This window comes from Macrosteles quadrilineatus, unplaced genomic scaffold, assembly GCF_028750875.1.
Source record: "Macrosteles quadrilineatus isolate MER2022 unplaced genomic scaffold, UCM_ALF_1.0 Scaffold_2__2_contigs__length_208266976, whole genome shotgun sequence".
In the NCBI taxonomy this organism is placed as follows: domain Eukaryota; kingdom Metazoa; phylum Arthropoda; class Insecta; order Hemiptera; family Cicadellidae; genus Macrosteles; species Macrosteles quadrilineatus.
The window spans coordinates 152582092-152609388 of NW_026542595.1; the positions used below are offsets into that span (position 1 = coordinate 152582092).

The window sequence follows — 27297 nt, forward strand, 5'->3', positions numbered from 1 at the left end:
TTAACTATCCCTCTTTTAAATCAGGACCTAAACTATAATATTGAATAAATAAATAAATAAACTTAGGCCATTTTATAAAAATAACCTCAAACTTCTTTAAGGCATCAACGTATCTAATATTAAATTTGAGATCACAACATTGCAACTTCCAATTAAACTTCCACCTCTCTGTAACGAAACCAAACGAATTCGCTGGCAAATTTGCATACGAGCAAAACCCCTTGGCAAGCCGTTCCATAAAGTAAATCAGACGACACTTGTTGATATATGACCCGGTTAAAATGGCTGCCATAATTACGTATACACCAGAGGCGATGCCTGTAGACTCTGGAAGAGTAGAACTAGTGTCAGTCGGTGTTCGGGGTTGCTACGGTAAACACTGTGAACTGGACACCATCTCGCTCACACACAAGCATACGGTAGACGGAATCAGCTGTTTAGAATGGTGAGTCGTGTATGAAGCTGTTTTTATCTACTAATGTTTTTAATTAATGTGTGGCCTTTTTTAATGTTTAGAACAGATGTTTTAAAGGGTTTTTACGTTTCTCATTTTATTCATGATGTTTTTAATTCGATGTTGGACTTTTTCGTATTTATTTAATTTGTGTATACATTTTATATACTTGTGAATTTTGTAGATTATTAACTTGTGTGTCTTTGGTTGGGGTTTTAAATTTTTGTTTATGTTTTTTTTTTACTACATTGTGGTATACGTTTTTGTTTTTACTTCATTGGTATATACATGGTACAAACCTATGACTTTTGGAGATTAAATTATAAACTTGTGCGTATGGTTTGTGAGTTTTCGATTTTCGTACATTTTTTTTGTGTACCTACTTAAATTTTATTAGACATTTTAGTAGTTTAGATATTTTAGTTTTTTTTATTCCATTGTTATTCTGATTTTGTAAAACTATTACTTTTGCAGATAAAACTACTACCTTATGTAATGTTTGCATGTTTACGATCTTTATCCAAATTTCAATACAAATTTCAGTAATAATTTTCGAAAATGATTTAAATAAGTCGGTATAATTTTTGAACGTAGTAAAAAATATACATGGCTAAAATTAGTGAGAAAATTAGTTTTTAAAGCTTATAAATTACTTGTTACCTAAACTTTTGGTATAAAAAGCAGTGTTTAAATCTAAGGCTTAAATACCTTACAATCCAATTTGTTTACTTTGGAGACCTAGGTTTCAACGTCGTAACGTTATCATCAGTCCTTTTTTCCTAGGTTTAGTTTAACTGTTACTTTTAGAAAACTTATGAATCTATTTCTAAAAGTAACAGTTTAGCCTAGGACCAAAAAGTTTTCCTAAGGACTGATGAAACCTAGGTCTCCAAAGTAAACAAATTGGATCGTAAGGTAAGCCTTAGATATTAACAGTGTTCAATAACAATCCAAAGGCTATATCTCCAAAATACTGTAAATAGTATACTAACTATTTTTTATTTGTGTTCGACATTTTCATCACGAAACTAAAACTACAAGTAGAATGTATTTACTCTTCTCTATGAATCATAGTGTTATAATTTTCCAAATGACATGTTATAGACCTTATCATCGATTTATTTACAAAAACACATTTCTTTTGTTAACCATTTCACTTTTAAAATAAAGTAAACAATGTTAAGAGAATTTAATTTTCATGAATATTAAAACATTACATTTTTCGTATACTAGCTTTCTGATAGAATCTACCGTAAACAGTTTTGTTATTTTATAATAATAACTTCTTTGTTCCGGTTGGCCCAGTTTTCCTGAGAGTAAAAGTGCTAAAGATTTTAAATATGGAAAATCTATGGAAAGTTAGGAAGTTTAATCTGGAAATAGAATACATCACAGATTTGGAAAACAAACAAGGCTAATTCGTCTCAACGGTTATCTACCTGAGCTTAACTTGGGTAAGGCTTGCATCACATATGTTGTGTACTTAACTTTTACCAAATTAACACTGTAACTTTTAATGAAAAATATCACACGGCAAGCGTATACAGGCGAATAAAATTTTGTTTTTCGTAACAGGGAGGGAACTGTCTAGTAGAACACGGGGCTTCGGTCCTCTAGGTCCCGGGTTCAAACACAGTAAATCACCAATGTAATTTATCTAAGTGGTGATTCTGCGACCTCTAACATAATGCTTGGAATATAACAAATCAAGCAAAGAATTGTCTTTCCGTTTTACAAAGTAAAAAAAATTAATACCACCGTGGGTTTAGTTTATTTTGTTTAAATTAATTCGAACAAAATACCTATAGCCTAATAATAGACGGACAAGAGCTATTTCAATTTATAGAAAAAATGTAAAAAAGAAAAATGTATAGTGCGATCGCGGATCACAAAACCACCCTTTTTTAAGACGTATGAAATCAAATACTTCTCATTGCTGTTTATGTAATATACGTTTTATACTTTTAATACTTTTCTTTCTTTTAATACTTTCTTACTAAATGGCGACCATACAAAGTAGGTATTTTCATATACGGAATACTACCGTTGACCTTTGAACTTAACCGTTTAAAAGTGGTTCATGCGTTTTAAACATAGGCCTGATATAATTTAAGATTTATAAAATAAACTAACTTCAATTGAGATTTACTGATATTTATTCAGAGGCATTTATTTATAATCTATAATTATTTATTCAAAATTAGAAACAAAAAGGACGTGAATGAAAGAACATAACTTATACTATAAAATAAATAAATGTTAGAGTTCAAGATCGCACAGAGAAAAAAAGGTTATGGCAATGATTTGAAACGATTAATCTAACTGTATTATTTAATAACTAGCGTTTCACAACTGTATTTCTAACGGTTCAGGCGATTGGAGGTGAATGCGGGAGAAGGCATTTAAATCTTAAAACAGTTATATAAATCATTACAATATAGTCTTAAAACTATAACATAACTATTAAAACATATAATTTTATCATAATTACAGTTCATCCAGTAAGATAAAAAATGTATTCTAATTCAAATTTACATGTTTAGAATGTACATGACAAATTTAACTCTTACAACGTAAAAGATTTTTTTTTAATTTTTATAATATGAAATCAGTTGAATTCTAGAAACACTAATTTAGTAGAGCTATAGGAAGAGTCATAAAAGCTCGCCTAAGCCCAGCTCCCTGAAAGGCCTTTAGCTAGAACCTAAAAGGAGCAAAATCAAACTATTTTTTCACTGACTTCTTGTCCAGGTTTTTACAATGAAAAACTCTAAAATAGCACATTACATGGGATTAAAATATAGTGTTATCGAGAGGATCTTGCTGCAATCGTTTGTTGAGTTACCACACTACATTATTCCTGCAGTCTCTGCCTATAAAAACTGCCTGTTCATTTTCCTAATCAGGATATGATGTCAAGGTCTTTTTTCGTCGCAAGATGTTTTGTCGTACGATACAATGTCGGACCAATTATCGAACTCTTTGTAGGGTCAACATGACCTAAACCGGTAGATGGCAACTGGTCTGGTGGGGAAATCGTTTCATATCAGCCTGCGTGTCTCCTTGTTTCATTATTATTCATAGACTTGTCCCATTTTAACCATCCTGGTTATCGAAGATCAAGGTAATTTCGCCTCCAACGGTTATTCTGGCTGCATATTAACATCTGACAGGATACCGCGATTTTATTAGTTTTGCAAGTGAGCTTTTGATTGTAAGTAGAGGTTTAATACACAGAGAATATAAATTGATGTATATTCAAGTGGTTTGAAAGTCAAGATAAAGGACGACTACGAGATAAAAGCGAATTGTAGAAATTTATTTAGCTTGATAACTTTATATCCAGGATTATCTGCTGCTATCTCAAAATATGTACTTAAACAATTTGTAAAAGTATTTTGTAGAAAAAAACAAATATCCGATTGCAAGCCACTCTTGAAACTGTATTAGAAGTGATGGCCATGAGTAAAGGTATTGTTTTATTCCTCCTTTAATCGAAGGTTCTTAAAACTATCCCGGGTGAAATTCATATTCTTCAACTTTATTCAAATATGCTGCTATTCTTTTGTAAAATTTACACTCACAATCATGTATACGTGGTCACTTAAAACTTTGGAGGGTCAAATTTACCACAATTCCTTCAAAAGATAGTTAATTATGAATTTCTATCCACAAACGAAAGCCACATCAAACTTTTCTGTAAATAATTTTTAATGTTCAATTTTAAAATGCAATTTATGGTTTTAAATCATTCCTGAAAGTGATAACAAAGCTAATTTAGTTTTTAAACTAGCATGAGTGAGCGTTTACTTCATTTAATACTATAGTCCTAGATACTATTTTTGCACAATCAATCACAGAGCTCGCCTAAGTGTATATCACTTGTTATGCTCAAATTATCTGACTGATCAATTTGGACCTTCCAGATGAAGTTACCAGCCTACCTACTGTTGGTGGTGGTGTCTTGTGCGTCGGCTTCCTTCGGGCCTCTGCCCCCCTCGCTGGACATCGCCCGTCTGGAGTCCCTGGAGCCGGGATGCCAGGAGGATCTAGAGAAGTTACGGAGAGGGCTGGACACTGGGCAGAGGTGGGCGCAGACCAGTGAGTATTGCAGAAACCTCTACTTTGGTTTAGATTCATACCATTACCCTCAATACTGCTTATTTTAAGGCGAGCGTGAATGGAGTATTATAGTTCGGCCGCTTAGAAAGCGACCTCCTTCAGCATTGGTTTAGCATTAGCGCGCGGGTTGTTTTCTAAGCGGCCGAACTATAGTGTTAATGAAGGTGACTTTGTTACTTACTGACCAAAATCAGCTGATTTTTTGGGACCATTTCTCTAAAGTACATCAAGGTCAGATGGGTTCAGTTTTCCAGCTGGGGTTCAGGACCAAAAATAAACTTCTGACTTTTCTCAGGATCGAGCCGGCAACGCTATGAGTATTCTACCATAGACAAAAATAATTGAATATAGACTGTCAGCCGTGCTGCGGTTACCATGGTTACTAAAGGTTCTGGCGCACACCGCTGGGAGCGCCGTGTAGTTTCGTAGCGCGTACGCCGTAACTACATGGCCCTCCCAGTGGTGTGCGCCAGAATCTATGATAACCGCAGCACAGCTGACGGTATGTATTCTACCTATTCTACTCAAGTTATTTCTTAGGTACCGGTAGTAGTGGGATTAGCCCACTATTTTTGGTGGAGTCTCATAAGAAGATTGTATATACTTAACCCTTAGGTAACTTGAAGTGTAGAGAAACCAACATATATTTACGTAGAATATAAACCAATCATAGAATATAAAACATAGAGAAACACGCCAAAACCCCTAAACAACCTCTTTAACTGACCCCACACTTTTTGATTTTCAGAGTTTACTCAGGAAAAAATCTGTCATTTTTACTCAAATCAATTTTTGTCATAAGTTTTTCTCAAAAAAATACTCTAAATTTCATACAATTCAATTCAATTCAATTCAAATGTAGGTTATCAATGGCACTGATAGGTTTACCGCGGGGTTTCCATTGACGTAAGTTTACATAATATTACAGACACCGACTAGAAGATTCACCGCCAGACATTTGATGACAGTCATTTGGAGAAGTATTTTCACATCTTTCGATTCCTCTGATAACATAGAGGTTGCTATTGTTTTCGTTGAGCGTGTGTCAACTGAATGGTGCTGTGTTGTTGGTTTCAAGTCCTAAACGGTGGTTTTAGCTCGTTAAAAAAGTAATAAAATTTACTTGTTTAGCAGAATTAACTATTTGTTTTGTTGTTGACAACCCAAATTACTACAAAAAACTAGCGCAAAATGTGTGAAAATAGTAGGCTAAATAAATAATGAATTAACAAAAAGTAATAATTTCCCTATTATTATGCTCCCTACAAAGCTTCTTCGTAAAACAACTACAAAGATATGGGGACATAAATTCACTTGAACCCCATATCGTTTGGTTAATAATTACTGCGTTATAGTTTGGTTCAAAAAATTTCATTTCCTAACATATATCTGTATTTTTTTAGTGTAAAATAGTTACTGAGAGAATAGGCCTACACAGTTTGTAGGAACATAATTACAATCTTGATTTGTGAAGTTAGTTCTTTGATTTAATAAATAGCTAGGGCTCATTTTGGTAGTTTACACATTCTTAGTGTATTTTTGCGCTGCTTTACATAAAATTCTTAAAATTCCTATTTAGTTAGATTTGGAATATTAAAAAGAATTAATAATGATCCAGGCTGTTACACATTTTTCATCGTAAACACAGTCATCCTTTTACAACATTCTCATGACAAAAAGTACTTACCAATGGTAAATATCTACAATATTTGACATTTACTTACAATATTATAAAGTTACAATATAATCTTACAATATACAGGGTGTCCCGTAACTCTCTGGACACATGTATATAGCGTTATTGCTTAGGTAAAGACAAACAAATTTCACCATAAGAACATGGGTCTGTGGTGTCTAGTTTACCGACTGTCGGCATTTATGTGTTCTAAACATAAACATTAATAACTCCTAAACGGTTTGAGATACAGCCTTGAGATTTTGCAGAAATGTTAATCTGATTAAGGCCTATTATCGTTAGAAATTATGCTAAAAAATCATTAACCGTTGGTTCAAAATGGTGGCCATTTAAAATATTTTATGCCTAATTTCACGAAAACCGTTAACTTAACGAAAAACTTGCATGAGACAAAAGTTTTAGTAAATTTTATGTAGTTTTCAATGATACCTTATTTGTTAAGAATGGATCAACAATAACAGATAAATGTCTTCTTTTCCAAATGCATGACCACTTTTCTCCATTCAAACAATGCTAAACAACGTAAAAAGAGTGTCCCTTCAACGATGGTTGAATCCAACCCGATATAATAACTTCGTAACCATGCTCTCCCTCACGCTGTTTGCGATGTTTGACAACAACACGGGTGAGTAACCCCATCAACATCTGCCAGGACAAGGTGAAAGTCGCCCGAGACCTTGGGTCGCCGACGTTGGTCCTTGAAGGAGTTCTCGGTCTAGGATGTCAAGAGTTTATAAAACTGTCATAACAATGTCAGTAATACTTTTGCGCGTGGAAACTCCGGGCCTTGGCAATTATTGCAGCTTGAAATAACTGTTATTGACGTTTGTCTGGGTGTTTTTATCTTTGTAAAGAATGGTCATCGCAATAGCATTTCAAGTAGAAGATTGTTTAATTAGTACAAACCAGTGTCATAATTGGCTTACTAGAGTTAATGTTTGGTTTAGTTGGTATTTAGTATTTACGTTTGCATCAATAAATAGCAGGCAGTGTCTTTTGAGGTGTTTCAAAATCAAATCGTTAGAATGTTTTAATATGATTTAACGCTGACAAGCAAGATCATAAAGCTTTAAATCGCCAAGATTTAAAAAATACTATACAAAATAAATATTGGATTAGCTTGATAAATGTTGATTAATAATAGTTAACATTACAAAAAGTTGGGGTTTTATTAAATTGTTGAGGTGATTTACGCATAAGCCTATATGTAGAGATGCATGAAATTAATTGAAAACTACAAGATTTATCTTAAAGAGACAGCTGTTTCGTGGTTCACTAACCATCATTTATATCGTAAACATCAGTGAACACTGTGTAATAATAATTCAATAAAGTAGTTTAAATACCTGCATAAAAGTTATCCACAATGTTGCTCACGGTTTTATGCAGGTATTTAAACCACTTTATTGAAATATTGGTTATCCGGAGGCTAAATCACAATGTAATAATAATTGCTTACCGATACCGAAGCTATACATTATACAACATGCAACCTATCTGAGCATGACACTTAATATAAAACAAAAACCTCGACCACCATTTCGAATTTGCCCTTGGATTGTGTTTATTTCCGTAGAAAGAATCTGCCTCCGGGAAATTCCAAGTAATATTTGTAAGGGTTTAAAACGAGTTAAAAGAATTGTTACATGAAAACAAATATTGTACGTGGTATTTCTAACGTACCGTACCTATTTTGTTCACTTCACAAAAACAACCGAAAATCAAATAAAAATGGTAATTGGTTTAATTTCATAATACAGATCGACACGTAAACGGTATGCATTATATTACGAGTGCTAATTATAGGACCGATTCAAAAGCTTTTGGAAAGTTATTATGTAAATTAGGAGAATTACTAGAGGTGTCAAATTCAAAGTGGTCAAAAGATGATTCATTGCTTCAAGGCTTAAGAGGTTTGATATATGAAAACGATCAATATACGATAGTTTGGGATTTACCGCTGACTTCTTAATACCGAAGGTTACCCGTTTGATTCTAAAAGACGACAAATTCTTATTGACAGTAATGTCAGTTCAAAATACAACTTAAGTGTCCTCAGTTGACTCATTAGATATGTAGGTTGAAGAATCAGCTGGTTTTTAGTCAGTAAAAAAAAGCTTATTTCTTTAATTTCTACACTCGTCCCTCATTCATCTTCACCCTAAATTGCGCACTATAGTATCGTGGTTCCACACCAATAATTCGGTACCGGTGACAAAAATGTTTAACTGGCGTTTATAGAACGATACAATGATAGCTGGGGTTAGGTTTTGGGTTAGCTGTAGGATTTCCCAACTTTGTAAGATTCGTAGTATATGGTAAATGATTTCAATGCCATAGTGAGGTTAAATTTTATTTAACAACTTGATATCGTAACAATGACATTGATGATTTTTTAACTGGTGGTCTGGTTCATTTCGAGGTCCAGATTTCTATGGTTCAAAATACTACCAGAGGGGTGGGGCTTGGTTAAAACACGGGACCTCTGTATTTAAGGCGTAAGTTCAAATTCCGCCAATATCCAAACACTTTTAGATATTCGATGATTCCGTGACTTATTGACTGAAGGGTACCTAAACAAAAAATAACATGAATCTCATCTAAGGGAATGTTTCAGTAATGAATAACTCCCTGCAAAAAACCATATGATAAATAATAAGTAGCATGCGTTTTACCCCTGATGTAGTCATTTCTTGTTTCAGTGTGGGACGCTTCGGTCAAATCTCCTGTAGGAATTCTGTCACAGACAGCTGTACAGTTCGGAGACTTTGACGAGTGTTTGACTGTAGAATCTCCAGTGGCCGCTCAGTTCTGTATGGCTGATGTAGCTCCGGGAAGAACTAACATCACTTTGGTAAGTGTATCAAAACATGTTGTATACAGCTGTTGGTCAGTCATTCTACTCCTAACCAGAATACGAAATACGTTCAACACCATGAATATATTACTTTAAAAACACAATTAACTAACCTTAATGGTTTCATTGCCTTCCTTCAAAGTGCTTGGAGAAGTATGCCGTTTAATTGGTAGTTTATTTCCATCATCCGGTGATAAGTCTCAACTTAAACTACTATATTTCAAAAGGATAGGTTGATTTATTTTTCTAATAAAAGTTTTTCCCGAGCGGAGAGCGGGTCAATCAGCTAGCTCAAAGTTAGTTAGCTGAATTCTATGAAAATACTAGAAGTTTTTTGTATTTTACCCATTGATTGTTACTTTTGAACCTTTCTGTTAAAACTCTGCAACATGGGTTTTGCTACAAAACCAATGAATCAACAGTAGTTTCTTTTATAAAGCAGTCGACATTGCTACACAATTTCTACGAACGCGTTGCAAGTTCTATACATCCCACTTACACAGATAATTTTCATCCTGCGCAACTCGTAGTATTCCATTGTTAACCTATAAAAAAATTAAAAGGAAGTGAACTGTGAGTTAGTTTCAACTGATGTTTTCCTATGTTGCATGACGATAATGTTTGAGAAACCCCTTCAGTTGTATGTAAAAGAAAATCTCACGTAAAGAATAATATCCGTTCTTATGAATAGTAATTAAAATTCCAGTTTGTTGCAAAACCTGATGCGTCGACATTGAAGCTAAAACTAGTCACGGTACGTTATACAACCAAGATGCACAATTGCCATTAATTAAATAGTGGATTTAAATTGCGTAAAGCATAAATAACTAGTTGGTCATGTAACAGCTTTATTATAGAATCCCCAGAGGGTTAAAATATGGAAGAGTTTGCATAGATCATAGAGATAATTTATCGCTTCCTCTATTCTGCATACTCTATTCTTTGGTGCTGTGTGAAAAGTGCGCTTTAGGAATCAAAAAAGATGTCATGTAATTTATGTTAAAAAAAGTCCATCTAGATTATTAAACTGCCTTTTTTGATGATTGTTTTAACAGCAAACTCAAAACCGATCGTGAAACATGCTCCAAGACATGCTTCAGATTGTAAAGCAGGATGAGAAGTATACACGCTGTGTTATTAATAGTAAAAATCTGGCTTCATCTAGTTGATATAGATGGGGTGGCTACTTTAAAGTCAATGATAGAACATTAAACAGTTACAGCCAAAATACAAGAGGTTGGCCACAGTCGCCTTCGAGGACAAATCTGGAGAATGTCCTTGAAGTTTGAATATCCCAGTAAGATTAGCATCGGAATAGTACGTAATTTATTTGAAATGTTTATTGCTGTAAGATTTACTAGTCAGGTATTCACATCACGATGGGGAAGTAATTACACAGTATCATCGTTTAGAATAATTTAATTGATAATTATGATATAGTGACTGAGGATTGTCAATTATACGGTATCAGTATTATATAAAATGGGAGGCACGATTTAAGAATTAAGAAAGGATGGCTTCTTACCTTGAGACTAAAGTTCAAATTTCTCAAATCGCCAATGGATCTATACTGAGTTGTGTATTTTAGGCCTATGTATGTTTACGTAAGTGTAAAGAAGAGAGTAATATTCTCTGCATTGAAGATCACCCCCAAAAAATCAAATGGTTAACATAAAGATTAACTTGATAAGTAATATAAGCCTGAGTTCCCCTCGGGTATAAAATTAAAAATTGATTTTTGTTACTATTTTGAGTTCAGCTACTATCTTGAACGTCACAAAGTAAGCACGTAAATGAACGCCCTACTCTGAAATTGTTAAACGTAATTTGGAATATTAAAACCTGAAGGTTGTTATTTTTTTAACAGTTATTGACTTGTTTACGGAACTCTATGAGCAGTATTTTGGCAACCTATGCCTTGCTAGCCTTGGAATTTATTTGGATTTTGTGATTTATTTCATTGAGGATAACATCAACCATCTCTATTTCTTTGTAACACCTTGTTGTGTAGTTGTTTACTGTCCGTTACGTAAGAGAGACAATTTTGTGTGAATTATGCAATTCCAGTTTCACTTTGTGATCCAAGCTGGTCCAATCCTAACCTTCAAAGCTTGCCTATTTAGTCCTGCATGCTTCAGCTAAACAACCTTGTTTGTAACGTGAAACCTTCAGTATCATCAAGAAACAAACTTCCTATGTGCAAATTAGGAAGAATACCTCCCATTAAAGATTACCATACATCGGTAAAATTTCAAAGGCTTTAAGACTTAAGGGACAGAAAAGTATTTCACGTTTAAGACTTTTTGCATTCTATCAAAATTCTAAATCCTCCAACTATTCCCTTAACATTTTTCTCCAATGAATTTCCAGACGTTCAATTTGAAGTTTGTTTCTACTAACTACCTCAAGAGCATAAACTCCCTATACTATATTTATTTTGCCCAAATCTCAAAAAGTTCAGTAATTTGTGTCTACGATATCAATAACCTATACTTCCTCATATTCTAAATTTTCGACTTTGGTCTGATTGTACCCACATGAACTTCTAAAGGTTGAGTTTGGATTTGTTTCTTCAATATCAAGGAACTAAATCTTATCGTTAATATTCTTTAATTCTTTACCATAAAGATCAAGGCGTAACCATAAAAAAAAACTTGAATGTCTTTTTTCTACATCTTTAAGACTTTCTCACCACTGTTTAGTGTATCGAACTCCGGAGCAAGATAAACCACAGTGCATCTATTCGACACCAAAACATATTAAAAATGTTTAAGACACCAAAGTGCTAAAATCTTACAAACAAAACATCTGTAACACCATACAGTCATAACCTAAATATGTTGTACAGTGGGCACCGTTCAAGATGGGTGTGTGTGTGCCTGCATCGTGCTCAGCTCGTGGACTACAAGACTCACTACAGATTCTATTGGCCAATGGCAGCTCTGACGTCACAGTGCACGTCATCCCAGAGGCTTGCACTACCAAGGAAACAGTGTCGAGACCAACCACCACTAACGATCTGATATTCATGTAAGCAATTTTCAATAATTTTTTTTAAGTTTCGCCATAATTGACTCAATCTTTGTAAAAAGAATTGCCTTTTATGGAAATGGTTAATTAGCTCAGCAATAAGATTATAGGAAACCGTGACCTGTTTTAGTCAGAACCGCTTCAGTAAGATCCTGTACTACTGCTATGTAGATATGTAAGAATTTAATTTAGGCTTATGTCAATCAAATGTGTTGCCTCCAAGGCATTGCCGTACTGAAATTATAGGATGCAATCGGGCTGGTAAATCTCGAGACAGATTTCCCAGAAGCATGGATTGCTTTTTGCTTTGAGATAAAGCCGAGGACTGTTAGAAATTGGAGCAACTTTAGATGGGATATGTAAAAAAAACTATGTTAAATATTTATTTTTTATCCGCTCCTGGAATCAAAAAGATTACTTATACAAATGAGAAGTATGAGAGTATTAAGTCTTCACGGCAACAAATGAAAAATGCAATGTTTAAATTTTCCCATATTAAAATTTTATTTTATTTTGAATTCAACACGAGCTTAATACACCAATAACAGAAATAGAAAGTGTATCAATGTTAAATACAAGTTTAAAAATAAATTTGAGGAGTTTTATAGTGCTGTGTTATACCATTAGACTACTACTGGTAAAAAAAATTAAACAACGAATTATAGTTAACTTCATCCCGTTACGTTTATTTATACTCAAAGCTGTTACCATTAAGACTTTATCAACCGACCAAAAATGCATTAATACGAATTAAGGACAACCGATATTTTATACCTGTATCAATCCCAGATTAAACTTAACACGAAACTGGTTTTAAAACGCATTAATTGATATATCTCGTCCGATCTGACATAATAAATAGCTTCTGGATTTGATTAGAGACTATTGTGTGATTTTAAAATGTTTGTTTCTTCTTTGTTCTATGAAAGCGTTGCGTATTCCCAGAAAAAGTCATTTTGTAAAAATTAGTAGAAATACTTATCTTCAGACTGATCTTTTAATAACAAAGATTGAACCTACAAATATTTAGTTTGAAGAATCATTTGCCAAAGTAACCAATGGAGGCTACAATAATAGCACTAGTAACCAAGAGTCAAATGATCGTAATAAAGTGCTTAGTACCTACCAACACATTCCGGAGAGCTGCCCAAGTATACAGAGTACACTTTACGAAATTAATGTCACTTCCAAGCTTTTTAAATTATTCTTCAATGCAAGCAGTAGGCACCGGTGATACTGCTCAACGCTTTGGCACTGAGGTGGTAGTTGGATAAATGTATTTACAGTATTGGAGGTTAAAATGGGGAATGAAAGGCGGTGTTAAGGTGTACCATAATTTTATATCTGTAGCACGGCGTTTCATACCATGAAATACATAGTCAATTATTGCCTTTTGATGACTCTTTACAGGTGAATTAATTGCCTACTGGGCTTCCAGTAGCTTAGCTTTGTAAAAGTGGAATTTTAATTTTGTTTTGTTTTATTTTAACACAAATGTGTGATTACACTTTCCATCGAAACTGAAACAATTTCAATTAATAATTCTCGTTTGATTACTTTAATGATCAATATTTACAAAATAAATTAAGGAGAAGCGTTGCTTCTAATATTAACTCTCTTAAACAACAGGGACATTCCAGGTTGCAACACAACCGTATCCGTGATAATGGGATGCGCCGGAAGCAGTAATCATACACGTATGTAATGACAGTTATCTAACGTGTCTAGGGTATGACCTTGACATTGATATAGCGCAGGCGCGGTGTCGACGCATCTATTGCGTAAGCGCTCTTCCCCGGCCACACCTGTCGTATGTTGACAGTGCAAATTACGGTGCGAGTCGTGATTATCGTACAGTTTGCCAAATGTAGGATAATTCTACTGCTACGATAATTTTTTGTTTATCTTGAAACGTTTTTGAATGGGGATGTCGCAATTATATGACTGTTTTTTTTTCAACTAAGTTCACGTGCATCTTTTATTTTTTGATTTGCAATATTCAAGTTGGTGTTTTATCTATGACATAATTTACTCTAATTAGGCAATTTCATGGTTAAAATCATTAACCGAGTAGATAATGGGTTTAGAGTAACAAATAGGTGAAATATCCATATCCGGGAGATTTAAAATTAGGGAAATGAAGCGCACCCTGAGCCCAGACCAGCTATGCCTTACTTTGTCTTAATCTACAACTAAGAATTGTAATATTTCAGCTACTTGTTATCCGATGTTTTTGGACTTGGTTTAATTTGATAAGATATTTAAATTCCAAATAAAAGAGTTCTTGATACTTTTTCATAAAATCTATTATTTTTTGTAATTTAACTTATAAAACTAAATAGCTACCATTTTGGAATGTTAACTTGAACCAAGTTAATTTTTTACTAACATATGTATCTTTTACCTTAAAATACATACCAAGTTTCATAAAGATTGGGTCAAAATGTTTATTCAAAAAATACAAAATGGCAGATATCTGGTTAAAAAGAAGTGTTTTAGGAAATAACTATTATTTATTTTCTCTTTTTATTGATTCATAAACCAATTCCAGGAGATAAGCTAGTTTTTTTTTGTACAGCCTGTATACCAGTTCTTTTTTTACCTATACATACAGGGTGGTAAAAAAGTCCCAGGACAGTTAAATATTTTTAAAAATAATGTAGATAGAGCTACAATACTTGGTACAAAGTTACAGGGCATAAAACTCTATTTTAACACATATTCAGGGATCCAATAACTCTTCAGGGGGACGGCCCACAAGGAGTCGGAAGGAAATCTTAAATGAAAGCATAGGACAATATGCACATCAAATTAAAGGTCGTTTTTAGTAGAATACAATGCCGCAAACCGCACTTAAAAAGGTTGATCCTGCGCAAAATGGCAGATGTTCAAAGATTTCTTGAATCCGCCATTTTGAATCTTTGAACAACTGTCATTTTGCGCAGGATCAACCTTTTGAAGTGCGGTTTGTGGCATTGTATTCTACTAAAAAAGACCTTTAATTTAATGTGCATATTGACCTATGCTTCTATTTAAGATTTTCTTCCGACTCCTTGTGGGCCGTCCCCCTGAAGAGTTATTGGATCACTGAATATGTGTTAAAATAGAGTTTTATGCCCTGTAACTTTGTACTAAGTATTGTAGCTCTATCTGCATTATTTTTTAAAATATTTAACTGTCCTGTGACTTTTTTACCACCCTGTATAGCTTTGTATATTCTAGCCACCTTTCCCTAAGGTTATTTCCTTTCTTATAAGGAAATAAGAAGTTATATAATGAACATAATATGAAATTACACAACGGCCTAACCATCAATATTAACCACCGCTACTGCGCTTTCCATGATTCATTTTTTGTTGAGGAATCAGTAATCAATGCTAAAGTTAATTGTAGGCCTATTCTTGACACATAGCATTTTACTCAGTTTTCCCTAACATGAACTGTTTCCATTCACAGTTTTCCCCAAGCACTTAATGAATGGGCATTTACCACTTTAATAAAGTGGTAAAAGGGTGTTTGAGAGATCGTAATCCGATAAGTGATAATTTACCTATGATAACAGCAATAGCCATTATAGACATGGAATTACATAATTAACCTTTAATTACATAATTCTAGCTCAGATTATATAAACAGTTGTCAGTTGCAATTTTTCCAATTCCAGAATACATCAACAAATCAACAAATGCTTAAAACAACAAAAGTTCTAAAAACAAGTACTATTCCGTTTTATTTTTAGATTTTAATAAATGTAAAGCTCCTAAGAGCTTAGAAATATGAAAACTTAACAAACAAGTATGAGAAAAGTACCAACATATTTACTGAAAACCTCAGTTTTTAAATTCTGTTTATCTCATTGGATACAGAAAAATACCCCCGCCGCAGCAAACCTGCAGACTAAGCGAATTTCCATTTGACTGATTGGATTTACACTGAAATGTCTACTTAAAAATATAACATTTATTCCTGATTGAATAGAATTAGTTTAACAAGTACTTAGGTTTGCTGCATCAGGGAGGGTAAAGCTGTATTTTTTTTTTTTTTTTTTTTTTTTTGTAAAATGGTAATAGTTAGTAAGAAATTAAAACATTTTCCAAATTTGATCAAAATATGTTCATAAACAAGCAAACTACAACAGTTTACTTATTCTCCATAAGAATAACATGGGAATTTTAAATTTACAATTTTTTTGAATTTTCTCCGTAACCATTAGGCGCATAATAACGCTTCAATATACTAAATTATTTGTTTTTTTAAGCTCTACAAAATGGTTTGGAAATAAATTGCTAAATTTTATGTTTTTTTGGGTCAAAAATGGGAAAAACCTATTTTTACCCCATAAAACCCCCCGTAAACACCTGTTCCCATGGTCCGATCATGCTGGATCGCGAACTCGTTCGAATAAACGTAGGTTTACACGTTTGTACCAAATTTCATCAAAATCGGATCATTTTTGCTCGAGTTATCGTGCTGACGGACACATATATATATATATATGAATTTGAACGGATGGTGTTTTTGGCCTCTAGGGACCTCAAAACAAAAAAAAAATCGGTCCCACGTCCAGGTCTTACCATGAGTACTACGGTAATAGCTTATTCCCTATATGGGAAATTCGCTAAAACACATATTTCATCATAATATATTGCTGCTTTGACATTTTTGTTGTTTAAAAAGGCTTTAAATCCAGCTAATTATTCCACAAACATTTTTTACATTGTATTATTGCAGTTAAATTATTTTGATGATTTTCTTCCTGTGTCCTGCAAAATGAATGCTATGTAAATTCAAACTTGATCAACCGACTCGGTTTTAAAACAATAATTATACCTTTTCCAAATGAAAAACTTATTCCTACGTTTGTTGTTGTTTTTGTTGCCTCAGGACTCTATTTTAGAACCTGTATTTTTTTCTATTTACATAAATGACCTACTTAAAAAAATTAGCTTGAATTGGGGTTTCTTTATAGATTAGATTTTTCTAGCTTATATTTATTTTTTTAAATCCAACATATTCTTAGATTGTAAACAAAAGTGTCAAAACAATGAAAGAAGCAATATATAGCAAAAGTTATTGCCAAGGACAACAAAGATGTAAATACCAATGATTGCAGCAAAACTTGCTTGTCAGGTCAGTTAACAACATTGTATAATCTTTATTCTTTGTGATCAAAGTTATAGCAAGTCACTACATATTCATTGTTGAAACACAATATGACAATAATCAATTGTTGCAATGTAACTAAACCAATTTGACTTAACTTTAACAAGGTCAGTCTCAATCATTTTCTACAAGTGTACATTCAAGGTCTTTGAACAATACTACTGTAACAACATTACATTGACATTCAACTATAACACGTTGGATTATAATGTTTTAACCTGTTTACTTTTAGTATATTAGATACTAGTACTGAAAATAGGTGTTTGGGACAAGTGTGGTCGTCCAATGGGAGACAAAGTCAAGTGGGGATTAAGGCTGAAGAGGTCCTGGTCCTATAGCAGCACTGTCGGGGGGGAGGGGGGGGGTTGTTTCGGCTCTCTGGACTGAATATCACAATATTTTTCTCCCAAACAGCTCTTTTCTGGACTAAATCCTTGCGTGGGAAGCTCGTCAAACAGTGTAGTGTGGTGCAAACAATTTTACCAATTTAGATGTTTGTTCTGGGCTCCTGCGAGGGATCTTAGGACTAGAACGAATTTTGTAAAATGCTTATTAGTATATCCTGTACCATGAACAATACAGGATCAAACAAATTACCTATAAAATCTATTTTGATACTGCTAGTTTAATTTAAAGCAACGTCAATTATGAAACTAGCACATAATTCGACATTGGGCTATCAATGGACAATGATGTTGGGTAGGTAACAAGGACAGGGTCCCCTTTGGAAATCTGAAGAGTGAAAATGAGATTGAAAAAACACATAAAGAGTGAAAACTCAATCAATTGAAAAATTGTGGGAAGCATTTCAAAATATGTAACCTTTAATAATGAGTATGAAATTTTCAAACTTTTTGTATGAAATAAATTTGAATTAAATTATAATAACTGATTCCGGAAGGAGGATTAAAAAATTTAAAATTCCAAGATTAAGAACAGTTGAGTCTAGTTTCAATAAACTTCCTGGCTTTACTTAAAATCACACTGGCAAATTTCCTGGTTGAAAGGCAAGCATTTAACCATCTGACTGTAAGCCTTTGTAATTAAGTCAGCTAAAATGGCATCCAAGCTGTAGACAGTTTTATAGTTTGTTTAAATCAAGACCATCTTATTTTGTTCCCAGCTTCATGGTTTAATTTGACTTGAGTTGTGTTCCTCTCAACTTCCAACACATTTTATAGTTCAACATTTTTGTGGCTGATGCTTCATTCACAGGTGGTCGGGTTCATTTCAATAATATAATGCTAGCAAGCAATTTCTGTATCCTGTTAGTCTTTCCTGAAGAAGTCGTCATGCTAGGTGTTTAGCCTTTAATATTTTGTTACCTTGACATTTTGAAAACATTGGAGTTTCCAACAATATGACACGAGTACAGAATACAGAGTAAAATTATTTCCTCCTGTCCTGGCATTCAGATGTATTAAAACAAATAAATCTTCAGTACAAAATCAATTAAAAAATTGTTTCTTAAAATTAACGTTTTTTTATATAGCCTACATTTTGGAAAATGAAAAACTATTTTTGAAACAAAAAATAGTGTATTGGGCATAAGCAGTATTTTTTCTTCTTCTGCAACTTCTGGAAATTTAAGATTGAAAACCTCATTTTTACCTACAACATGGGGTTTTCAATTCATTTTAAACCTGATAGGAACTTTTTTATATCAACCGAAAAATTAAAAGCCATACATTGCTTCAAAATTAACATGACAAGATTTTATGTTGATACAATTTACAGTAATATAAGTATTATTCTTGTTTCCATGTCTTTCATTGAAAGTGGTTTAGCTTTTGTTTTAATATATCCAACAACAATATGCATGTTATTCTTGGTTCCATGTATTCTTGTAACAATGTATATTTGATTGCAGCCTAATCGTCACTGGTGCAATACTGATTGTCTCTGCTGCCACTGTTCATGACATCATTCTCAACCCAGACTATGACAAAGTTTCTCCTCCTCGTAAGTATGAAGATTAATGTTGTATTTTGTATATTTTCCTCAAGTTTGGTGGATTACAAAGGTTATAGGCACCTTCATCTTTGGTTTTAAATAAAGAACTGTTTGGAATAAATTTTTCTTTCAGATATGTCTGTGGCTAACCGCGACATGGAGATGGGCTAATGTGATTAAGAAGTTGTACAAAATTCTTACAGATTACATCAGTGTCAGAGTGTCTGTAGGGGTTCATAAATTAGGACAAAATATCATCAGTGCTATGTTTTGTGTATCTATTAGCGCCTTGACTCTCATTTACTCAGGCAAGCTAAATGAACTCTATCCCTTAAAAATCTTCAATCACTTTGGCCTTTAGTAGTTTATAGTAACCCTATATTGATCTATATTCACCCTCTCCCCGCAGGTCGGCTGGTGGAGTGTCTCTCAGCACGTAGGGGATGGTACAGTCTGTTCCGAGCTGACCCTGACATGGTACCAGGGGTCAACCTTGGGTCACTCTACGGCCTCCACGCATGTGCCTTCTTTTTCGTCGTGCTCGGACACCGGTTTGGAGTTCACTTCTTCTTCATGAGTCTTACAAACTATAGAGGCGTTGAACATGTAAGTGTTAGGATGGTATTTGAAAAATTACAGACATAAACTGTATCTACCAACCACAGAAGATGTTGTATCTAACTGTGAAGCAAGTGCCAGCTCAATTCAAAGGATTCTACACAAACTTTAATGCCAAGAATAAAATTGTCCAGTTGAAGAATCTGCTAATTCTACGGATTTTAAGCTTCATTAAAACCAACATGATGTATCATTCAATTCATACACTCCTAGGGTATCTTTCTTGAGGTTAATACCTAAGGAAGTAGATGTGCTTGATTAAACATGCAAAATAATAATTCTGTACACGTTTTAAAGAGTTGTTCTGGTGTGCGATTAATTTTTCTATTTGAATTTGTCTCTATTCTATCCAGCTAAACTTCATAAGTAATTTAATTATACAAAAGTATAAAATATATATATTTTTTAATTTTGCAGTTTATAGTTGTTTGTCTATTGATAGGAGAGAGTATCACAAAGTAATTTCCATTATTTTAAATGAAATAGTTTTGTGCTTGATAAGGAGCAAATTTTTCAACTCATTTTTGCAAAGTATATTTTTTGTTCTACAGTGATTAAGATATTTAACTACCCTGACTATTAAAATGTTATGATATGCGATTCCAAAAAAGTAACAGCTCTCATATTTTGGTAGATAGAGGTTCTGATTCACATTAATTTTTCACACTACTCTTTCTGCGAAAAGAACAGTTTTATAATAGCAAAGTTGTAACTTTCTTATTGTCAAATTTAAAAAAATACTGTGAAAACTTTGACTTAGTTTTCTGTATTATTTATTACATAGTACTAGTTTATCAGTACAAAATCAATGTGAAAAGCTTGCATAGCATTTATAAATTACTTTGTTTGCAGATGTTTGTTGGTTCCTGGTTCTCAATGTGGGTGGGTCACATGGATCTCTTTGTTGACATCTTCTTCTTCATGTCTGCCTTCCTCTTGTCCCTTGTTTACTATTCCGAGCTCCACAAACGCTTCATCAGTCCAGTCATGGTCTACTTCCACAGGCTCTGCAGGTACATTACAGCATTCTAATTAATTGAATATGGTTGATCCCATCAATTAACTTTTGTTGAACACCTCACATTTTGATTGGATGCTCAATATCACCTAGAAAAATACAATTGAAATACCATTACTTGGACAACATAAACTTGAAAGTTTTTAAAATAACTAATCTAAAAAAAAGTTCAGAGAGTCACTGCTTAAAAACAATAGAAAGTCAAACGTTGGCAACCCAGATTCCTTCACTTCATTACCAATCAGCTGATATGGACAATGTATTCTTGTCTTCTTGTTCATTGGGAATTTTGTGACAAAAAGATATGCAGCATATTTTTATCTAAAAGCAACTCATGTTTAAGATTGATAGTGTTTATAGAAGGGAAAAAAGTATTGTATTATTGTTCTTTACCCTTAAACAATGAATCTCTGTACTAGTAATACTATTTGGGTTGTGGTTTACAAAAATACCCTGCATAAGCTGTAACTTAATGCCACGTTTACTGCTGTTTACAGGTTAGTACCAGCATACGCTCTGGTGGTTTTCTTCTACGCCACTCTGCTGCGACAACTCGGCGATGGACCAATGTGGAACATGTTCATGGATGTTGAACAAAGCAAATGCAGAGATTACTGGTGGACAAACCTGCTGTTCATCAACACCTACGTCGAGAGTGAAAATATGGTAAATGGTTGAAAAATTACCTTCTTGTGCCTATACTTGATTCAACTATGATGATTTTTTTAATCAAAAGCTTTAATTTATTTATTGATTTCATAACAGTTGTCTTGTGTCATGTAAGTACATGGAACTTCTCAATGTCGTTGAAAATCTTGCAAGATAATGTTCCATTGCTTTTCAAGTTCTATCTAGCTTATATTAGATTAAACGTGGTAAATAGTGTTGAAAATTATTTACAGATTTTTCAACTCCTTAAATTAAATATTTGATCCTTCCTAAGTCCGATATAGTTTCATTATGAATACTATTAGCAATCTGAATTAATAGTTTATGGGCCCTTCACACTATGAGCAAGCAGAACATTATTTTGTAAGTTGTAGATTTGTTTGGTTAAACTTGTTAACATCATTCCATTGTCAAAATTTGTTTAAAGGGGTAATAAGCACTGTTATGATTTTGTGTGACAGCTGTTAAAGTTCAGCCACTACTTAACAACAATCGTTCATTAAACACCACCATTGACTATATACCTTAGGGTTATAATCATAATGACACCGTCCAGGGAATACATTTAACCTAACAATTTTTTTTTGTGACAGAAGCGAACAAGGGAGTATGTTTAATCTATGGTTTATACTTGATGGGAGTAACTAACAGTTAGAACAGTTTTAAATTTGAACAACACAATTCAGCGGGTTGAAAACAAGACCAGCATAACACCTCACCATAGTTTTGATCTGACCAATGTTGTGTTTTGTTCCAGTGCCTCCTACAGTCATGGTACATCTCCTGTGACTTCCAGCTGTTTGTGGTCGGCACCATCTTAGTGTTCATGCTCCACCAGAGTCCCAAGGCGGGTGCAGTGACTACAGGATTGGTGTTTCTAGCATCAACCATCACTCCCTTCTTGGGTACCTACCTGTACGACAGACCTGCACTACTGCTCTTCTACAAGGAGTATGTACCTGATTACAAACTTACCTACTTACATGAATGTTTATACCCAAGAAGGTCCTCACAAACTATTTTATTTACCTATTGTGCTCATGTGATTCTTCTTCATTCTTGGCTATCATTCTTATGTTTTTGATTGCTTCCATATTTTCTCTTGGTGTCAAAAATTTCTTTTTCCGTTCTAATTTTCTTCTACATTTTATCATAGTTTTATATAATAATAATTAGCTTATTAACATAATCTTGACTGGGTCGTTGTCGTTGTGTAACCCTTTGTTGCCATAGTAGGTTTTATATTGACATGATTGTTATGCCTGTTTGAAAAATCAACCACGTCTCGGTGCTGGAAACAGAATTTACCTCCCTACTAGGCTTGATTCTCCATTTCCTTTATTCGGTCCAACAACTTTCCTTTCAACAAGTACTTCATTTTCTTTTTTCTTCTCTACCTTTGATGACTTGCTAGGTGGAATTTTACCCATAGTTAATGTCTATAAACATTTCTAAAGTGGATGTTTTGTTCAGTTTCTGGGCTGATCCTCGCCATCATGACCTCTTCACCTCTATCTACTCCCAGGGGCATTACCGAGGCACCTCCTACCTGATGGGTCTGTTTGCTGGTCTCTACATCTACAAGCACAGAAAGGAACCTCTGTCTCAGGTAGCGTACTACTTTCTTTATAATATGATCAGGTGTTTTGAATACATTTGAAAGCATTATAAATATGTGCTGGAGCAATTTCAGTCGTAAGAAGATGTTAACCCTCCAGTATACATGCCGCGGACTCAGAGTCCGCACATTTTAAAAAGCGTCCTGAAAGAAGTGAATCCGCAAGCAAATTACATGATGTGCCATCTACCTTCCCCCGCTACCTTTCCAAGGTCAACGGCGGTGTTTTGACCGTCTTAGTGTCAGTTGACCTTGAGCTATGAGGGTGTAAAGTTAGGCGCGTCATGTTTCAAGAGGATGAAGAAGAGGCCAGCGATTGACTGATTGGTTTTCAACAGGATATTTTCAATTTACAATATTTGTAATTATTTTGAAATTTATCTATTTACCTATGTTATTATAGATAATAATCTACTTACGTATCACGTGTGCCAGTAGGTGTCAATTGTAGTTGATTATGCTGTACATGTTTCGAGCCTAATAATACGGCTCATCTTCAGCAGCATTTTTGTATGTAAAATTTTCACATCGAGAGACGATTGTCGACTATATATACAGGAACCACATATATACACAATCACAGAACATTTTAGCATGCTATTTTTATTTACATGTGGTTTCGTAGCGTACGCTCATTTAGATAATACCCGACCGGACGACAATAGTAGTAAAATAAAAAAATATTAATAAATAATAGTAAAATAAAAATAGCATGCTAAAATGTTCTGTGTTTGTGTATATATGTGGTTCCTGTATATAGTCGACAATCATCTCTCAATGTGAAAATTTTACATACAAAAATGCTGCTGAAGATGAGCCGTATTATTAGGCTCGAAACATGTACAGCATAATCAACTACAATTGACACCTAATGGCATACGTGATACGTAAGTAGATTATTATCTATAATAACATATTAAAGGTGTCAAGGCTGATTAAATTAATACTATTTACCTTTATTTGGATTATTTCAAATTTTGATGCTATATGAACTTTATTAGGTATATAAGAGAGCGTTTCCAGTAAGAAATAAGACACGGAATGTCAGTCCGCGCCTTGTGTACTGGGGTTACTATTAGCTGCGCGTGTACTGGAGGGTTGATAAATAAATGTAATTTTTTTAGAGGCAGAGAAAAGTGCTCAACTATTCTTAGAGTGATTTTTTATAGCAGGTATTCCGACAGATATCTCATCCTGAATTTTAGTAAAGTCAATAATATTACTATACACTCAATAAAAACTGTGCATTAAATAAAATGGGAGTAGCTAGTGAAAATCCTCCTTAACCACCCTACGATCAATGTATGCCTATGTAGTATATGGGAAAAAACAATGTCACAAAAAACGAATAACATAAGAACCAAATTAAATAATACATAGCTTGAAATATGAGGAATATATATTTTATTTTTCTTTAAATACAAAAATAAATTTAAACATTCACATCTGCGCTGCTGCAGAGCAAAATCAGTGCTTTCTGATAATTGTTCATAATAAATTTGAAATGAGACAGTCATACTAAGATAATTTTTATCTTTTACTCATGATCAAATAAATAACCTATATCATCACTAAACCATAAAGACACAAATAAACAGAAAATGTGTGGTTTTAATTCAAATCAGATATTAAACAAACAGAACTGATTACTGTAACTGTGCACCTACTTCAAACTCAAACTAATTGAAACCGTTGGTTGTACTGTAATAGGATGTGTACATTGTCATTGTTAGAACATTATTATTGTTTAACTTGACCTATCAGATAATTATGTTACTAGATATGCCTATCCTTAGAATTCAAACACATTTTACTGACTATTGTTGCAATTTTCTGAATTATTAATTTGTGGTAGTGGACTCCCATAATTTTTCTTTTAATCTTACATTTGTGTTTCTCTCTTAAGACTTAAAACTTGTGAAGGGAACATAGCTGTATCATTGACGAAGTACCTCAATAAAAATACTTGGCAAAAAAGCACTAAGCAATACTCTTTGAATAGTACTCAATTCAAATGTTCTTAAGTCAGTGAAATAAAATGTGTAGACTTAGAGGAGGAAACCCCCATGGTTATTATATTATCTTTGTATATATAGAAATAGTAAGGAGAAAGTATTGTTTACCCAAAAAAGTGTTTTTGAAGTAATGTCTGTCGAACTTGGAATCAAAATTAGTGACCTTCAGATTTGAAAGTTAACATAACCACTACTGCTACTGAATTTACTTACAGTAACTGTGGTGGTTTACAGGCTCGTAACCGGGCGCTGCAGATTGCTGGATTCGCTTGCTGCTTGTCTGTTTTCTGGAGTGGTTCACTGTTCTACAACACGTCGGCTCCGATAAGTCCCCTCATTGCAGCAACCTACGCTGCACTACATCACTCTGTGTTCGGCCTAGGGTTGGCTCTTCTTCTGGTCTCTTATACCCTTGGCACCTCTAGTGAGTAAAGTACCTATATTGACAGCAATTATTGATTTTAGTAAACAATAGAGTTTACCCAAATAATAGAGAACAACTCATAGTTATAATTATTGTACACTGTGTCCAAGTAATTAAATTGGGCCCTGAAACCTCTTAAGAAGACTAAAAAATTCTTTTAGATAAAATTATCAATGTGAGAAACTAACTTGCATTGTAATTTTTTAACTTTATCTCTTATTTGGACTCTATTTAGAAGTACGCCAGAACCTTTAACACAGAAAATATGTTACAGTATTGAAATGCATTTGTATTGTTCTCTAACTAGTGTATATGATTCTCATTTTGGTTTGGTTTGAATAAGGGTGTCAATTTAATTTTATCATAAATACGGGTTCAAAGTGTTTGAGAGATTACTGCGATCATTTTCCATCACTATTAGTTTACAATTATTAGTTACAGTTATTAGTTTTTACAATTAACGTTTTGGGATATTTTTGTTTTTTACATGTTGTTCTGACTACTATACAGTTTTCTGTGTGGTGATTCTAGCTTAAGCTGGGTTGGTTTGCCAATCTTGTTATGTTTTATGTGCTTTCTTATCTGAGGACGGCATCAGATTTCATATCCCATGAAAATTTGTTTTTTTTTTACTAACCGTTATGGAAAATGTAATCACTCAAACACTATAAGCCCATCATGACCAAAAATGAACTTCAAACAATAACTGTTCAGAATGTTGCAATGATTGTTTACTTGGGCTTGGCTCACTCCGCTTTGCTATAAATAAGTTCCTCAAACAGGCCTTTGAGACCCATCTAATAGGGCAAAATTTTGGTTAAAAGGCCATACTGACCTTTTTCCAAAAAAATATACAAAAAACCTAAACTGATTTTAAAAATAATAGGACTAATGTATACTAAATCACTATATCCTGCTTGTTTTACAGCGTACATGTCCCAATTCTTCTCCTGGAGAGGGTTTGTACCGTTCAGTAAGTTGTCTTACTGTGTCTACCTGATCCACAACATCCCACAGTTTGTGTGGATCGCTTCATCCAGAACTGCAGTGACCCTCAACACTCTTGAGTTGGTAAGTTTATCAAATTAACAGTGAATTTATATTTAATTTAAATATAAATTAACAAGGATTCCTTGATCATTAGTAATTTAATACGAGGTACATTCAGAAAGTAAGTTCCGTTTCCCCTACTCTCCGGGGTAGCGCTGCGATTGCAGTTTAGCGCATGCACAGTAGTTACTCTGTGTCAACCGGAAGGAAATGACGCCATTTTGAACTAGCTATTGTTGTCCTACACTTCTTAGCGCTTGTTCCTAATGGCTGCGTTAATTGAGAATCCCGCCCATTGTGAAATTTGATCAATCACTGAGAATGTAATGAGTGATGTGAGTGGTGAGAAGATGGGTTCAACAGTTCAAAGAAGGGCGAGGTACAGTGCATCATGAGGAACGAAGTGGAAGTCCATCTGTGGTAAACGATGAACTGATTAGTGCAGCCAATGATGGAAAATGATCGCAGTAATCTCTCAAACACTTTGAACAGTAATAATGAGAAGATTAAAGAAAATCGTAAGTTTATGATAAGTGCTCTTTCACGTGAATTTCCACAAGTTTCACAAACAGTAATTTTCATTTGTTTTGCAATCTAAAGTCTTTTCTTG

At 33.8% G+C, this 27297-nt stretch overlaps 1 protein-coding gene across 1 annotated transcript in view; it reads left to right on the forward strand.

The window, feature by feature from the left end:
• The first annotated feature begins 335 nt into the window (after positions 1-335).
• The window catches only part of LOC128986618 (nose resistant to fluoxetine protein 6-like), a 30389-nt gene continuing 3427 nt past the window's right edge, over positions 336-27297 (forward strand). Inside the window, exons 1-12 of the mRNA XM_054407073.1 lie at positions 336-445; positions 4381-4555; positions 8975-9126; positions 11978-12159; positions 19193-19284; positions 19685-19881; positions 20746-20906; positions 21409-21577; positions 22338-22531; positions 23054-23189; positions 25448-25637; positions 26566-26708. Coding sequence (XP_054263048.1) covers positions 443-445; positions 4381-4555; positions 8975-9126; positions 11978-12159; positions 19193-19284; positions 19685-19881; positions 20746-20906; positions 21409-21577; positions 22338-22531; positions 23054-23189; positions 25448-25637; positions 26566-26708 — 1794 coding nt within the window. The 5' untranslated portion in view covers positions 336-442. The remainder of the gene's footprint in view (positions 446-4380; positions 4556-8974; positions 9127-11977; positions 12160-19192; positions 19285-19684; positions 19882-20745; positions 20907-21408; positions 21578-22337; positions 22532-23053; positions 23190-25447; positions 25638-26565; positions 26709-27297) is intronic.